Genomic DNA, 17,234 nt, shown 5'->3' with positions numbered 1-17,234 from the left:
TGGCCACACCCACAGCATATGGAAGTTCTGGGCCAGGGATTGAATCTGAGCCACAGCTGCGACCTATGCCACAGCTACAGCAACACTGGATTCTTAACCCACTGAGATGGGCCGTGGATCAAATCCTTGCCTCTGCAGTGACCCAAGCTGCTGCAGTCAGGTTCCTAACCCACTGTGCCACAGAGGGAACTCCTGAAATGCACAAATCTTGAGTGCATTGTTAGAGTTATGACAAATGTGTAGATCTGTGCCAGCCAGATTCCTACCATGAATCAGGGTTCCTTGCACCCCTTCTGGGTCAATATCTGGTTTTCAGAGAGGAGTAGGGAAGGAAAGGTAAAGCAGTGGAAATTCGGGCTAGAACTTGAAGACCCTCTTAGACCGTGACGAGGAGTTTAATAATAATAAGATCAGTACTATTGATGATAATGATGATGATAATGCTAATATTATCAACATGCTGGATATTTTTAATTTACCGTACTCTTGGGAACATGATCAAACCTTGGGAGGCTGATCAGTATGGACAACAATGGACTTTCTTGACCTCTAGCTTCCTGTTTGGGTTGGCCACTGGGGACACTGGCAAGAGATTGGAGAGAGGCATGTTTATTTCCCCAACTCCTTCTCTGATGTGGGAGTTGCCTCTGGCTGGTTGTGTCTTTCCACCCAAGGCCATAGCTCCTGTCTGGAGGTCCACTCCACACGCACCTGGGTTCTTTTAGTCCTTGAGGTAATGAGAAGTCCCATTTTCCTATGCCTGAGGTGCTGCACCATCCTTGTGGTTTCCCTGCTCACTGCTCTGCCTTTGTAAATGTCTTTTTAAAAATTGTATTTATTTAGTTATTTTTGCTTTTTTAGGGCCGCACTTGTGGCACATGGAAGTTCCCAGGCTAGGGGCTGAATCAGAGCCACGGCAACACCAGATCCAAGTTGCATCTGCGACCTACACCACAGCTCAAGGCAGTGACAGATCCTTAACCCACTGAGTAAGGCCAGGGATCGAACCCAAATCCTCATGGACACTAGTCAGTTCTTAACCCACTGAGGCACAACAGGAACTCCTGTAAATAGTCTTTTTTTTTTTAAAAAAAGAAAAGAAGTATAGTTGATTATCAATATTGTGTTAGTTTCAGGTGTACAGCAAAGTGATTCAGCTATACATATATATATATGTTTCTGATTATTTTGCATTGTAAGTTATTACAAGGTATTGAATATAGTTCCCCATGCTATACAGTAAATCCTTGTTGATTATCTGTTTTATGCATAGCAGTTTGTATCTGTTAATCCCATATTCCTAGACTATCCTCTTCCCCCTCCCTTTCCCCTTTGGTAACCATGTTTGTTTTCTACGTCTGTGAGCCTGTTTCTGATTTGTATTATTTTATAGATTCCATATATAAGTGATATCATATAATATTTGTCTCTGACTTCCAAGTATGGTATTTTCTGGGTCCATTCTTTTTCCTGCAAATGGCAGTATTTCATTCTTTCTTTCTTTCTCCTTTTTTTTTGTCTTTTTGTCTTTTTGCCTTTTCTAGGGCTGCTCCCGTGGCATATGGAGGTTCCCAGGCTAGGGGTCTAATCAGAGCTGTAGCCGCTGTCCTACACCAGAGCCACAGCAACACCAGATCTGAGCTGCGCCTGCGACCCACACCACAGTTCATGGCAATGCCAGATCCTTAACCCACTGAGCAAGGCCAGGGATTGAACCCACAACCTCATGGTTCCTAGTTGGATTCGTTAACTACTGAGCCACAACAGGAACTCCCATTCTTTCTTTTTTAATGGCTGAGTAATTGCAAGTAATAGTTTTTATTAAACACACCCCAATCATTCAGTTTGGACTTTCTGTCTGCTTCCTGCTGAGACCCTGAGTAACGCAGCAGCTAACCATACTTGTTAAGGTTTAAGTGATAGCTTATAGCTTTACAGAAAACAACCTATTCAATCCAGTTTATGACACTGTGAAGGAACAGAGGTCCAGAGAGGTGGTCTCTAGCTTCAATTTCAGAATGAATAAGCAGCAGGACCCAGGATTTGAACTAGTAGTAATCTTAATTGCTAAGAGTTAGCTGGGACCACTGTGGGAGTTTTAAGCCAAGAAGTCTGGGTGGTGTTTTGAAAGCGCCCTCTGGTGGCCAGGAGGAGCATTGTCAGCTGAGTTAGTGTCTGGGCTACCCTGGCTTTGTAGAGTACTTCTATTTGGGCTAATGCAGTGACAACATTCAACTAAATCCTGCAGTGGAGCCGCAGATAAGTGGACTCTGCCAGAGTTCCAGGATGTTTTCTGGGAGGAGGTGACATTGGAGCAGGGACAAGTAGTGAGGGCCTGAGAGAATCCACCTTGTTCTGGGAAAAGGTTGCAGCTTTGTGTGGGAGGGAGTCAGGAGCCAAGGCTGGGGAAATAGGTCAGGGCACATTCGCGAATGTGCCTTGGCTTTGGAACTTTGTCCTATAACTTAGTGTGGCCCTTGTGAACCAGCAAATTGCAAAGACAAAATTGGAGGGTCAGAGTTGTCACCTTTTTATCCTGCCAGTATGAACTTTAAAAAAAGGAGTGAGCTCATTTTTATTTATTCTAAAAGCTTTTACTGTGTAGCCACTGTGGATTAGGGGACGTTCTGGGGCCAGGGCTGAGTCTCTTTTCCCACTGTTGTGCCCTCAGAGTCCAGAGTCATGGAAAGCCCCTAACAAAAGGAATAGATGAAATTAAAGGTAATTGCTAGGGCAAGGTCAATGTGGGAACAAGCTGCTGAGAATGAGGTCAGAGTGGGTGGAGTTATAGATGAGTTTGGACATAGGAGGGAATAAAGTTGGAAGTCTTCAGTCTATATATTATTACCAGTGTAAAAATAATTCATTTTGTTTTTATGGTTATTTCCTATGTTCTGGGGATTTGGATTAGGGCCCATACAACAGAAATACTCAATCCTGGTGAGGCAGAATATTAACTCAGGGAGTCAGTGTAGGAGCATGGGCTTCAGTGCATTCTTTGATATGGCCATTGATTAACATTTGTGGCTTAAGGCTCCAGGGAGTAACATCCCCAAAGGCCTTGTTTACTATGGGGAGTGTACCTACGCCCAGATGGACTTTAATCCCTAGTCCCCTGTGACTCAGTTTACGGGAAGAAAAGGTCAAAGAAACTATGAGACTCAAGGGGCCTTTCCACCCCAAGACCCTATTGGACGAGGACTGATGTAGGTAATTGAACAAGGCCAATGAGAGAAAGCCACATCTCTCAGGACCCCATGTTGGTACCCACCCCCCAATTTTAAGGAATAAAAACCCCTAGAGGACAATAGAGAAAGGGGGGCTCTTCTCCCCCCTCCCAGTAACCCTGGGAGCTATCTGCTTTCCTTTAATAAAAACTTTGTTTGCTTGCTGCCTGTGTGTTCACGGGGTTCATTCTTCAACCGCTGTGAACAAGAACCTGGATTCTGGTACCATTTTCCCAGCATTGCTGGGAAAACCATCCCCTTGACTACCTCCTTCCTAGTGAGCCAAGCAAGAGAGAGGTGAAGTAATTGGCTCAAGGCCCTGAAACCATGAGTCGCAAAGCCAGAATTTGAATCCTGGGCAGACTGGCCCAAATGCTTATGAAAATTAATAACCAGAAACTTCATTTAAAATGGATTCAGGAGGCCAGAAGGGGGGACTCTCAAGCACCATCACGCCATGTTAAAGGCAGACCTACAGGAGAATAGGTACTTTCTCATTTCCTGCAGTTACAAAGTTACTTCCTCCTCCTACCCAGAGGGAGGAAGGAAGAATTTCTTCTTGCCTGGCAACTTCCCAGCCAATGAGAGTCTACCACACTCACCCAATGAAAAGCCACGACACTTTGAACTCTCAGTTTCCTGCAGTGAACTCTGTCTAACAGCTCCTCCCAAATCCCCCTTCTCCTTTAGAAACCAAGCTTCCTTCTTTGTTCTCTGTATTTACATGTGGTTCCCTATGGGTTGAATGTGCAGAATTGCAATTCAGGAACTTTGCCGTTCCTGAATAAATCCATTTTGCTGTAAAATCTGTTTTACTGTTTTAGTTAGGTCAATACTCAACCATTTTCCTCTAGGGTTTAAATTACTTCTTCCTAGAATTTCGTGTTTCTTCTAAGCTAAAGCTTTTTCTTTCCTTTTTTTCCCCCAGTGACATTTTCATTGATTTTGTAGGAATTCTTTTGCATTGGGATAACTTTGTTTGATAGCATATTTGTATAAACATCTCATCTTCTTTAATCTCACAGGTATCAAAATTCAGAACAAAGTAAACTCAGTGGAGCAGAGAGGGCACTTCTGAATTGGAACAGCACGTACAAATCGCGTGGTAGTGCCCTGGAGGCACCCAACCTTTGAGGTCTGCCTGACTCTATAAATGGTTTCTGGGAGGAATTAAGATGAATTTCAAAGTGAAGGTTTTAGGTACCAGGTGGGGTTTTAGATTTCCTATCAGTCTACAAAAGATGGGATTGATTTTTTTCCCTAGGAGAATTTACTTCCAATTATGTTTGTTATTTGTTTATTATTTTTTATTTATTTGTTTATTTTATTGCCCAGACCTGCAGCATATGGGTGTCCCTGGGCCAGGGATTGAATCAGAGTCCCAGCTGCCACCTACACCACAGCAGCAGCAGTGCCTGATCTTTTAACCCACTACTTCTGGCCGAGACTCAAACTTGCACCTCGGCAGTGACCCGAACTGCTGCAGTCAAATTCTTAACCGACTGTGCCACAGTGGGAACTTTAAAAAAATTTTCGGCCATTCCCTGTAGCATGAGGAAGTTCCCAGGCCGGGGATCAAACCAGTGCCACAGTGGTAACCTGCACCACAGCAGTGACAACGTCAGATCCTTAACCTGTCCTATTTTTGTTTTTTTAAAAAAATTGAAATGTCACATAATGTAAAATTAACCATTTTAAAGTGTACAATTCAGTAACGTTTAGTACATTCACTGTGTTTTACAATCACCACCTCTATCTAGGTCCAAAACATTTTTATCACTCCAAAAATAAAGTCCATATACATTAAGCCATCACTACTTATACCTTCCTTCCCCAGCCCCTGGTAACTACTGATCTGCTTTCTGTCTCTGTGGGTTTTTTCTTGTGGATGTTTCTTATAGATGGAATCATACAAGATGTGATCTTTTGTGTTTGTCTTTTTTCACTCAACATAATGTCTTTGAGGTTCATCCACATGTAGCATGGATCAATGCTGCATTCCCTTTTAATGGCTGAATAATATTCCACCATATAGATACACTGTATTTTATTTATTCATTCATCTAGTCATGGGTCATCGGGTTGTTTTATGTTTTTTTTTCCCAACAGAAGCTCTCATATATTTATTACTGAACCAACTTACTAATGCAGAAACACAGAGAAAAATATTTTTATGTCCAGGTAACAAAACACATCCATGTAATAGTGATATTTTCTGAGTGATCTGATAAGATGCAAGGGACCCCGATACGGCATAAATATGTGTGCCATCTTGTTTGAGATTCCTTGCAAACCTAGCTCTGTTCTTCTACAATGACTCCTTTTGTATTTGTATTCAATTTGGTTAACAGTTTTTTTTGACTCCATTGGAGAATGGGACAAGTCTACTTTTGTTTCTTGGCCAGGAATTGCTTGATCCTGAAAGTCTGGTGAGAAGACATGGCAAAGAAGAGTCAACTGCACACATCACAATGGCAGATTGTGTGTGTGTGTGTGCGTGTGTGTGTTCTAATCCCATACATGATATGTGGACTCAATCTTGCTGTTGCTATTCAAACGAACTGGGAGTTCCTGATCCGGATCAGCAGGTTAAGAACCCGACTAGTATCCATGAGGATGTGGGTTTGATCCCAGGCCTCACTTAGTGGGTTAAGGATCCAGCGTTGCCCTGAACTGTGGTGTAGGTCGCAGATGTGCCTGGGATCTGGTGTTGCTATGGCTGTGGTGTAGGCCAGCAGTTGCAGCTCCAATTTGACTCCTAGCATGGGAACCTCCATATGCCATGGGTGCGGCCCTGAAAAGCCAAAAAAAATTAAAATAAAAATAAATAAATAAATAGAAAAGAAAGAAATTTAAACGATACTGACTCAGAGTCCAAAGTGAAAACTTCCCCATGTCAGGATTTCCCCTGTGAACCTCTTTCTTTTTAGTTGCAGGAAGGGCAACCATCCCACCAGAATTTTTCTCTTAGGGACCCCAGAACAGGGAGACACACCATTTTGTGGGTGAAGTGAAAGCTGACTCTTACTCTCATGACCCTGGCACTCTCCAGAGCGTTTACCTTTGCACATATTAATTCATTTAATTGTCATGACAGTAAAATGCGAACTCCTTACCCCTCAGGATCCCGTCACTGCCCCCTTCTCACTGCCCCCCCACCTCCTGCCACTCTCCTCCCTGCCTTTTCCACTGTACCCTGCTTTCCATTCTTCGTGCCCACCAAGCTCACATCCACCTTCAGCCCTTTGCACGGGCTCTCCCCTCGCCCAGGACAGCTCTCCCTCTCCCTCTCTTCCGATGGCTTCTTCTTCCTCCGCGTTCCTGTGTCTGCTGGAGCGTCACTGCCTCTGAGTGGGCTTCCCTGACCATCTGATGAGAAGCAGCACCTCTTCTCCTGAACCCTCAGCCCCCCATCCCTCTGCTCTGCTCTACTTCTCTTTATCACGGTTCTCCCTGCTGACATTCTAGTGCAGATCAGTTTTTCGTGTTATTCTTCAAAAATTACAGTTCATTCACAATATTGGGCTATACAGTTTCTGCTGTACAGCAAAGTGACTCATATATATATATATATATATATATATATATATTCTTTTTTCGTATTCTTTTCCATCATGGTCTATCCCAGGAGATTGGATACAGTTCTCTGTGCTCTACAGTAGGACCTTGTTGTTTACCCATCCTATGTATAATAGTTGGCATCTGCTAACCCCAAACTCCCAGTCCATTCCACCCCCGTCTCGCCTTCGCAATCACAAGTCTGTTCTCTGTGTCCATGAGTCTATTTTGTAGATAAGTTCATTTGTGCCATATTTTAGATTCTACATATAACTGATATCATATGGTATTTGTCTTCCTCTGTCTGACTTCCTTCACTTGCTATGATCATCTCTAGGTCTGTCCATGTTGCTGCAAATGGCATCGTAAATCTCTCTTTCATGCATCTGCCCTACTCGAATGTCAGCTCCAAGAGGGCGGGAACTTTATCTCACTGTCTTTTCTTCCTCACACAAGCAGTAGGAGCTCCATAAACATCAGGACCCTGAATGATGAATCAACCCTGATGAGTTAGAACAGCTCTCATCCCATTTTACAGATGAGGAATCCAAGGCACAGGAAGGTTAAGTCACTCAGCTGACAAATGGCAGAGATGTGATTCAAGTCCAAGCAGCTCAGCTTAAAGATGTGACCAGGGAGGAGTTTCCGCTGTGGCACAATGGGATTGGCAGTATCTCTGGAGTGTTGGGATGCAGGTTCCATCCCCGGCCCAACAGACCGGGTTAAGGTTCAGGCACTGCCAAAGCTGCTGTGTAGGTCGCAGTCTCGGCTCAGATCTGATGGGGGACTCCATATGCCTTGGAGGGGAGAGAAAAAAAATTAAAACACCCAAAATACCAACAGCAAAAAAAAAAAAAAAAAAAAAGATTTGCCCAGGGAGCTGCAGGTTTCCTGTATTATTGAGCGTTTGCTGCAATAGTGCTGTGTAACAAACTACCCCAACTCTCAGTAGCATTTATTTAGCTCATGAATTTGTGGTGAGCAGCTTCGGCTGGGCTTGGCTGGATGGTTTTCCTGGGCTCAGCTCTGCTTGCCCACAATTCAGCTTGTTGGCCAATCTAGCCTGGTCTTGGCTGAGATGGCTGGGAGGCTCGGTTTTGCTCCACATGGCTGTCATCTTCCAATAGGCTAGCCTGGGCTTGTTCTCATGGAGGCTGAAGAACAGGTAGAAATGTGCCAGGCCCTTCAATTAAAACACAGGCTGGGAGTTCCTCTCATGGCTCAGCGGAAACAAATCTGACTGGCATCCATGAGGACGCAGCTTTGATCCCTGGCCTCACTCAGTGGGTTAAGGATCTGCGTTGCCCTGAGCTGTGGTGTCTGTCACAGACACAGCTCAGATCTGATGTGGCTAAGGCTGTGGCTGTGGTGTAGGCCGGCAGCTATAGCTCCGATTTGACCCCTAGTCTGGGAACCTCCATATGCCTCAAGTGCGGCCCTAAAAAAGACAGAAACAAACAAACAAAACCCAAAAAGCATAGACTGGAGATGGGCTCTCTGTCACTTCCATCTGACTTTGTTGGTCAAAGCAAGCCACACACCCGTGTGGGAGGCATAAAACTACGAAGTTGCATGGTGAAAAGTGTGGCTACTGGGAGGGGTGAGGGATTGGGGCCAACAGTACAATCTACCATAGCTCCCATGAGCTCAAAGATTTTGGGCTCTGCTCCCCGGCAGGAGAGGTCAGAGGCTATTAGGGAGAGGACCCCAGGGAGCTGCCCGTTTCCCGCTTCTTTGAAGGAAACTCTCAGGCTCAGGGTTTGTGTGGGGGAGGGGAACAGAGTAGTAGAGGGTGGCTGGGGGACTGGGAGAAGCTGTCGAGTCTGCATTTCTTGTTTGGGTGTGACTGTCTAGAGGAAGCTGGCAGGAAGCTAGGATGGCCTCGCATTTGCTGACTGAGGAGTGAACGCCTCAGTATTATTTGATCATAGTCACTGCATTATCTGATTTGAGGTTTTCAATCTAAGTGAATTAATTTAGGTCTGTCTATTTACCTATCAATCAATTATACATTGATCTACCTATTCTGAATTCTTGCCTTTGGCTCAGCTAAGCCTTGGTTTGTATTTTTATATATATATAAATATATTTATATATAAATATATATACATATATATATATAAATATATATATACACATATATATATGTATATATACATATATACTTTTTTTTTTTTTTTTGCTTTTTAGGGCCGCACCCTCGGCATATGAAGATTCCCAGGCTAGAGGTCAAATTGGAGCTGCAGCTGCCAGCCTCCGCCACAGCCATAGCAATGCTGGATTCAAGCCGCGTTTGCGACCCACACCACAGCTTACAGCAACGCCAGATCCCCAACCCACTGAACAAGGCCAGGGATGGAACCTGTGTCCTCATGGTTCCTAGTCAGATTCGTTTTGCTGTACCACAACGGGAACTCCAGCCTTGGTTTGTAAATAAAGGTGCAGATGAGGTTTTCATGCGTCCTAAGATCTTTTGAGTTCCTTTGAAAATCTTTCGTCCTCGTGCTTGTGTTAAGCTTTGTAAGCTTCACAAACCCAAATTCCATCCTGCATACTCTGCAGAAGCCACTGAATCGTCACAGCAGCCAAACTATGATTATCTCCGTTTCACAAGGGAGGGAATTTTAGTGGTTTCTGCAAGCCAGTTTCCCAGAACTTTTGCTGCTTATAAAAATTGCTGGACCCAGATAATTCTAGAACTTCCCTGGGTTAAAAAAAAAAAAAAGTGAAGCTGGTTGGGTTGTCAACAGCAGATTAGAGACAGCTGCTCTGGCACAGGCCTGAGGCAAGGATGCAGGCACACACCCACCTCTTCAGCAGAGGGGCTGGTCTGTCTGTAGTTGTCATTCTTACAGTAACTGTGGGTGTGGGTTTTTCCTGGTTCCTAGTCTGGAATAGCCTCCCTATCCTCAGGGCTCAGAGGCTTTGAGAAGCTCAAACCTGTAATAACAGTGATACTTTTACAGCTAATCTGGCAAGACTAAGCCCAGTCTCCCACATTTGCAAGGTCTAGTGTCCCTCATGGTGCATTTGGAGTGTTAATTAATTTCATTGTGTTTTCCCAGTCAGAACTCAAGTTTTTTCGTCCTTGATCTCAGAGCAGAGGGAGAGACATGTACATCCTGGCCACTCAGAGATATTCTGGCCCAGAGCAAAGAACCTGGGTTACATGTTGGGCTTTTGCAACACAGAAGATGCTCCTAGCTCTCCCCATGCCTATCGCTGCATCCCTAAGGGCTTCAGTACAGATCATCAGACCAGGAACAAAGGTCCTATCACCCAGCTTAGAGCTGGAAGGACATTATCAGCCTCCCACCCTGGCACCTTCAACCCACCAACCTCCTGGGATGGCTGCCCACGTGTAGGGACAGTCCAAGGATTAGAAAGTACTTCCACACAGGACCTTGAGGCAGCTGGCCTCTTGCAGCTTGAGGGCTCCCCATTTCCCAGGCTACACCCCACTCCTGGCTTTCCTTGTCTCCTACTTGGCTTTTTTTTTTTTTTTTTTGTCTTTTTAGGGCCACACCCTGGCATATGGAGGTTCCCAGGCTTGGGGTCTAATCAGAGCTACAGCTGCCGGCCTTCGCCAGAGCCACCGCAGTGCAGGATCTGAGCCGTGTCTGCGACCTACACCACAGCTCACGGCAACACTGGATCCTTAACCCACTGAGTGAGGCCAGGGATTGAACCCACAACCTCATGGTTCCTAGTTGGATTCGTTAACCACTGAGCTACGATGGGAACTCCCCCCTTGTCTCCTACTTAGAAGTGCAGCCAGACTGCTGGGGTTCAAATCCTTGCTCTGCCCTAGTAAGCATTCTTTGACATTTTATTTTATTATTTTTAATATTATAGTTGCTTTACAATGTTGTATTGGAGAGACCATTTTAGATAGTCATTCCCCAAACCCAATTATTCCTATAGAGTTTATCTAAAGGCTTTTATCTCATTCGCCTTTACCTAAAGCTTCATCATATCAAGTTTTCCCCTTGCTGACAAATGTTTGCAACAGACGAAAGGTCTTATTTGATCTCTAATAAACCTAGGTACAACAGAAGTTTTGTACTTAACATTTGATGACTCTAAAGGCATGTCTAATTAATCAAAGCTAACTTCAATACCTGATATCAATTCAGTACTGAATATTTCCCAGATCACATGAGCCTGAAATTCATTCTGGCCAATTTTCTAAATATTTAGATTTTAATTTGTAAGTGCTTTTAAATCAATTAAATAGAGCTCACTTACACATTAACTTTTACATAAAGACAGAACCAGAGATCTCACAGTTTTTGTAAAAATACCCTAGAGGACTATAAGATGGAACAGAGCTCTGGTCACCGCTGCCAAGGCCAGCACAGACAGAGTGGCGAGAATTCCCAGCCTTTCCATTCCTGTGACGGTTCTAGCTGAAGGATAGTGTGGTGATTTAGGCTACCATTCAAAGGCCACCTTTCCTCATTTTCAAGAATGTACATGGATCAGACAAAATTGCAATAAAATTTCATTTTCTTCTCCATCATAGGTTCACAGCAATAGGTTGGCCAGTCCACCAGAATTTTCCTTAGGAAGCTATCCAGTGGATTGAGGAAGCACTTCCCAAGTTAATTGAAAGAACACTCATCGAGTTCCCGTTGTGGCTCCTTGAGGATTCAGGTTCAATTCTTGGCCTCGCTCAGTGGGTTAAAGATCTGGCATTCCATTTTATTTTATTTTTACTCTAAAAAAATTGAGGAGTTCTCATCTTGGCGAAGCGGAAACAAATCCAACTAGGAACCATGAGGTTGCGGTTTCGATCCCTGGCCTTGCTCGGTGGGTTAAGGATCTTGTGTTGCCATGAGCTGTGGTGTAGGTTGCAGATGTGGCTCAGATCTGGCGTTGCTGTGGCTGTGGCATAGGCTGGCAGCAACAGCTCTGATTAGACCCCTAGCCTGTGAACCTCCATATGCCTCGGGTGTGGCCCTAAAATGACAAAAAGACAAAAAAATTTAAAAAAAATTTAAAAATTGAAGTATAGTTGATTCACAATATTGTGTTAGTTTCAGGTGAGGCATCTTATTTAGACGTTCTGTGCCTCAGTCTCCTCACCTGTAACATGGTAAACATAGTAAAAAGGACGGATCTCATAGTGTTGTTGTGAGGTGAGTTGACCCCTGTTAAGTGCTTCCACCCCTGCTGTGTGGGACGTCCTCTCTAATCACTGGCTATTGATGTTATAACTGTTCACAGTGTCATCCTTACAATGACACTCACTCCTCCCAGGGGAAGAGGAAGGTTTCGGGGGCCCAAGGTGTCTGGGTGTGAAATGACAAGTCTATTTATGTATCCCTTCTGCTGTTGACAGGCATGTGGATTGCTTCCAATTTTTGGCAATTACAAGTGGCACTAGTAGGAACTTTTTTTTTTAAGGGCCTCACCTGCGGCATATGGACGTTCCCAGGCCAGGGGTTGAAGTGGAGCTGCAGCTGCCGGCCTACACCACAGCCACAGCAACACCAGATCCAAGCCGAGTCTGCGACCTACACCACAGCTCATGGCAAGGCCAGATACTTAACCCACGGAGCGAGGCCAGGGATTGAACCCACGTCCTCTTGGATACTTGAGTTCATTACTGATGAGCCACGATGGGCACTCCTGGGAACATTCTTGTACAAGTCCTTTGGTGGACATGCCTGGGCACTCCTGTCGAGTATATAGGCAGGGCTGGAAGTGTGGGGTCAGGGTATTTATGGGTTCAGCTAAATACTGACAGTTTTCCAGTGGTTGTATATATTTACTGAACTTTGAACCATGAGATTTTCTGTATAAATAAAGAAAATTAAGATGCACAACTACAGACAGAATTATGCTGCCTAGACATTACTAAAGCTGAAGGTATCGGTTTCCAGTTGCTGTTGTAACAAATGCCCTCAAACTCAGTGGCTTCAAACAATGCAAGTTTATTATCTTTCAATCCTGGAGGTCAGAAATCTTAAGTAGTTCTTACTGGGCTAAAATCAAAACTGTCTTCCTTAAAGATGCTCTCAGGGAGAATCTACTCCTTGTCTTTTCCAGTTTCTAGAGGCTGCTTGTGTTCCTTGGCTCCTGGCCACATCACACTGACTCCTGTTTCTAGGCAGGTTCTGGTCCTCCTGTCTCCTTCTTATAAGGACCCAGGTAGTTACATTAACCTTTCCTGATAATCCAGCATAATCTTCCCATCTCAAGATCTTTAACTAAATCACACCTGCAAGGTCCCTTTTGCCATGTAAGATAACACATTTACAATTCCTGGGAATTGGATGTGGAAAATTTGGGAGGGCATTATTCTGTCTCCCACATCGAGGCACACAACTTTGGTACCTATAGAAAGACTCATGAAACCCTCTCGGCCACAGATTTGGACCAGCACTGGCTGTGGTGGCTTTTTTTTCCCCTCTCAATAATCTTCTGTATTTTATTAAAAGTGAACGGGGGAGTTCCCGAGGTGGCACAATGGAAATGAGTCTGACTAGTAACCATGGGGTTATGGGTTTGATCCCTGGCCTTGCTCAGTGGGCTGAAGATCTGGTGTTGCTGTGAGCTGTGGTGTGGGTCATGGACATGGCTCGGATCCTGCATTGCTGTGGCTGCGGTGTAGGCTGGTGGCTCCAGCTCCAATTCGACCCCCTAGCCTGGGAACCTCCACATGCCACTGATGAGGTTCCCCCCGCCCCCCGCAAAAAAAAAGGAATGGGCCATTTCCATGTCCTTGATTTGTGATCTACATAAATAAAGTCTTAGGTTTCGACATGTGATGACGTGTAATTATTCTGTAGTTGCAGCATCTCAGGTTAATCTCAGAGAACTAAAGACTTAATTATTCCTAGTATGGATTATGGGATGTATGGTGTGTTGTAAGAATTGATTAAAAAATTTTACAGATTCATTACATGTGTAAGAATTATCCCCAACATGAATTCTTCAGTGAATCCTGGGGGTGCACTGAAAAGAACATAACGGCATCTTTTTCTCTCCAGCTCAGCCAGTTCCCCATACCTAGTTGGTCCTTGAAGAAGTGAGATGCTGGGTCTTAAGACCCATATTGGTTACTGAGATTTTTTCTCTCTTAGTATTAATTCAGTTAATGACTCTGGGCTCTTCTTCTGTGCCAGGTGATATCTAAGGGCTTCCTGAGGACTAACTCATTTTGCATGAACAACAACCACCACACTGCAAGGTATGTACGAATATTATTTCCACTGTACAAATGAGGATACTGGGGCACAGAGAAGTTAAGGAACATTCCGAAGGTCACACAGCTAAGAAACGGTTTTCCCTCCCAGACTTGATCAGAGACTTGGGGGAGGAGAGAGCGCCGCCTTGTGGCAAGAGAGGGAATCCGAGGTTTGTGCTCCACCTGAACAGTCCTGCATTCTAGTATTTCGGTCTTGAAAGTACCAACATACTAATCATTTATTCTATTTATTTAAACATTTAAAAAATTAACTTTGTATTGGGGTATCAGAGCAAAAAACTGAAGAGTACAGCTCGATGCATTTATATACATGTGTTCATCCATATCACTACCAGGTAGGTCCAGGTATAGAACATTTTAATCATTCCGGATGGTTTCCTTGTACCTCCTGCCAGTCAGTACCACCTAGGGGCCACCACTTTCCAGTTTCTCTCACCATAAGTTGGATTTGCCCATTTCTGATGTCTATATAAAAGGATTTGTTCAATTATGTACTCTCGTCTCTGGCTTCTTTCGTGCAACATTATGTGGGGAGAGTCAACCATGTTGATACATGTCGCAGTATTGTTATTTTTTAAATTGATGTGAAGTCTTTCATCTTATTAATGTACCATATTTATTTACCTAAGTCTATTGTGTATGGACATTTGAGTTGTTTCCAGGTGTTTTTGTTTTTGCTTTTGTTTTGTTTTGCCACATCTGCAGCATGTGGAAGTTCCCAGGCCAGGGATCAAACCTGTGCCACAGCAGAGACCCAAGCTGCTGCATTGATAATGCTGGATCTGTAACCTGCTGGGCCACAGGAGAACTCCTCCAGTTTTTAGCTATTATGAGTATTGCTGCTGTGAGCATCCTTGTCCTTGGATATATGCCTTCATTTTTCCTGAGTTTATACTCAGATGTAGAATTGCTAGGTCACAGGGCAAACATATGTTAGCCTTAGTTGGTACTGCCAACCATTTCTTTTTCAAAGTGCATACTGGAATTTTTTAACTCTGTGATAGAATTCTTTTCGTATTTTAAAGTGAGTCAGAAATCTGGAGTTCCCGTCGTGGCGCAGTGGAAACGAATCCAATTAGGAACCTTGAGGTTGCAGATTCGATCCCTGGCCTAGCTCAATGGGTTAAGGATCTGGTGTTGTCGTGAGCTGGGGTGTGGCTTGCAGATGCAGCTCGGATCCTGCGTTGCTGTGGCTGTGGTGTAGGCTGGTAGCTGTAGCTCCGAATCGACCCCTAGCCTGGGAATCTCCATGTGCTGTGGGTATGACCCTAAAAAGAAAAAAAATAAAGAAATCTGAGTCATTTGTCTTGTGACATGTTGAGAAAATCAAAATACTGCATTAAAAGTTTGTCTTGCAAATATCATATGATACACTTCTAGGTGGAATTTTTTAAAAAAATGATGCAAATGAACTTAATTACAAAATAGAAACAGATCCACAGACTTTGAAAACAAACTTATGGTTACGAAAGGGAAGGGTCAGGTGGGGCATGGATGGATGGGGTTTGGGATTGGCAGATGCACACTTTGTATATGGAATGGATAGTCAATTGGGGCCTGCTGCATAGCACAGGGAAATCTACTCAGTGTTCTGTGATAAGCTATGTGGGGATTGAGTAGATTTATATATGGCCAAAACACTTGCTGTATTGCAGAAATTAACACATTGTAAATCAACTACACTTCAATAAAATTTTTAAAAAATTTGTTTTGGGAGTTCTTTGATGGCATAGTGGATTGAGGCTCTTGTGTTCTCACCGCTGTGGCTCTGGTTGCTGCTGTGCGGTGTAGGTTCAGTCCCTGGCCCAGGAATTCCCACATACTGCCTGCGTGGCAAAAAAGAAAAGAAAAATACAATTCCGCCTTCCAAAAAACCAAGAGAGAACCTGAAATAAATGTTGCAACTCTTGAAAAAAAAATTTGTCTTGAACAAAATTTGCTCATCTCTATTTCCCTCCCTTCTTTATAAAGCTGTCAAGGTAATTTACTAGTGTTTTAATTTGCATTTCCTGGGTTCCTAGGGAGGGAAATTGAACATCTTCTCCACTCTGCTGGCACTTTAGATCATTTATGACTAATGCTTTTGTCTAAAGGCTTGGGTCCACCACTGGGGGGCACCCCAGAAGCACCCTCCAGGGGCCATTATTTACATATATTGCTGTAGACTGCATTGCTGGGGCTCTGCCTCTCTTCCCCTGGGATAACTTTTTTTTTTTTTTTTTTTTAAGAAAACCCAAGACTCTTTCTCAAGTATCCCATCTGGATTTAGCATCTAACTTTGAACCCGGGAGGAATAGTGAGGTGGCCGAGGACACCACATAGAAGACAATAGTGACCAAAGTTATTGAATAAATATTTGCCGAGCACCTCTTCTGTTCCAGGCACTGTTCCGGTCACTGGGGCTACAACTTGGAACAGAACAGACAGAAACCCCTGCTCATGTGGGGCTTGTTTTCTAAGGAGGGAAACACTGAATACTGTAAACAAGTACGACATATGATGGCAGTAGTACCAAGGAGAGGAAAAAGGAGGGGAAGAGGGAGTGCCTGGTTTGGGGAAGATGGTTGGAGTTTCAAACAGTGTGGTCAGAGGAGGCTTCCTTGAGAAGAGGGCATTTGTGTGAATCCCTGAAGGAGGTGCACCTTAAAACAGAAGGAACAGCAGGTGCCAAGGTCCTGAGGTGGGACCATACCTGATGCCTTAGTAGAACAAGAAGAAGACCAATGTGGCTGGAGCAGAGGGACCCAAAGGATGTGCCTTAGGAGAGAAGGTCAGAGAAAGTGGGGAGGTGCAGAGAGTGTAGGACCTTGTAAGCCACTGAAAGAACTTTGACCTTGACTCTGAGTGAGGTAAGAGCCATTGCAGGATTTTGAGCATAGGTTTAGATTTATTTATTAATTTCGTTTTTTTTCTTTTTTTCTTTTTACGGCCGCACCCATGGCACGTGCAGGTTCCCAGGCTACGAGTCAAATCAGTGCTGTAGCTGCTAGCCTACAGCACAGCCCCAGCAACATCAGATCTGAGCTGTGTCTGTGACCTACACCACAGCTCAGGGCAATGCCTGATCCTTAACCTACTGAGCGAGGCCAGGGACTGAACCTGCGTCCTCATGGATACTAGTCAGATTTGTTTCTGCTGAGCCAGATTTATTTTTTACTTTTTAAATTAAATTACAGTTGATTTACAGTGTTGTGCCAATTTCTGCTATACAGCAAAGTGACTCAGTCATATAT

General features: G+C 44.1%; 1 protein-coding gene across 1 annotated transcript; it reads right to left on the bottom strand.

Annotated features, from left to right (window-relative positions):
- Window positions 1–1,960: 1,960 nt before the first annotated feature.
- On the bottom strand, window positions 1,961–5,668 carry LOC125133216 (60S ribosomal protein L39-like). Its single transcript, XM_047791341.1, is given in 3 exon segments — window positions 1,961–1,968; window positions 5,522–5,584; window positions 5,587–5,668. Coding segments are annotated over 3 exon segments (153 nt in total).
- Between the last annotated feature and the right edge of the window lie 11,566 nt (window positions 5,669–17,234).

This window comes from Phacochoerus africanus, chromosome 8, assembly GCF_016906955.1.
Source record: "Phacochoerus africanus isolate WHEZ1 chromosome 8, ROS_Pafr_v1, whole genome shotgun sequence".
NCBI lineage: Eukaryota > Metazoa > Chordata > Mammalia > Artiodactyla > Suidae > Phacochoerus > Phacochoerus africanus.
Note: the sequence above shows the minus strand (reverse complement) of the source record. Positions and strands in the feature narration are given on the sequence as shown.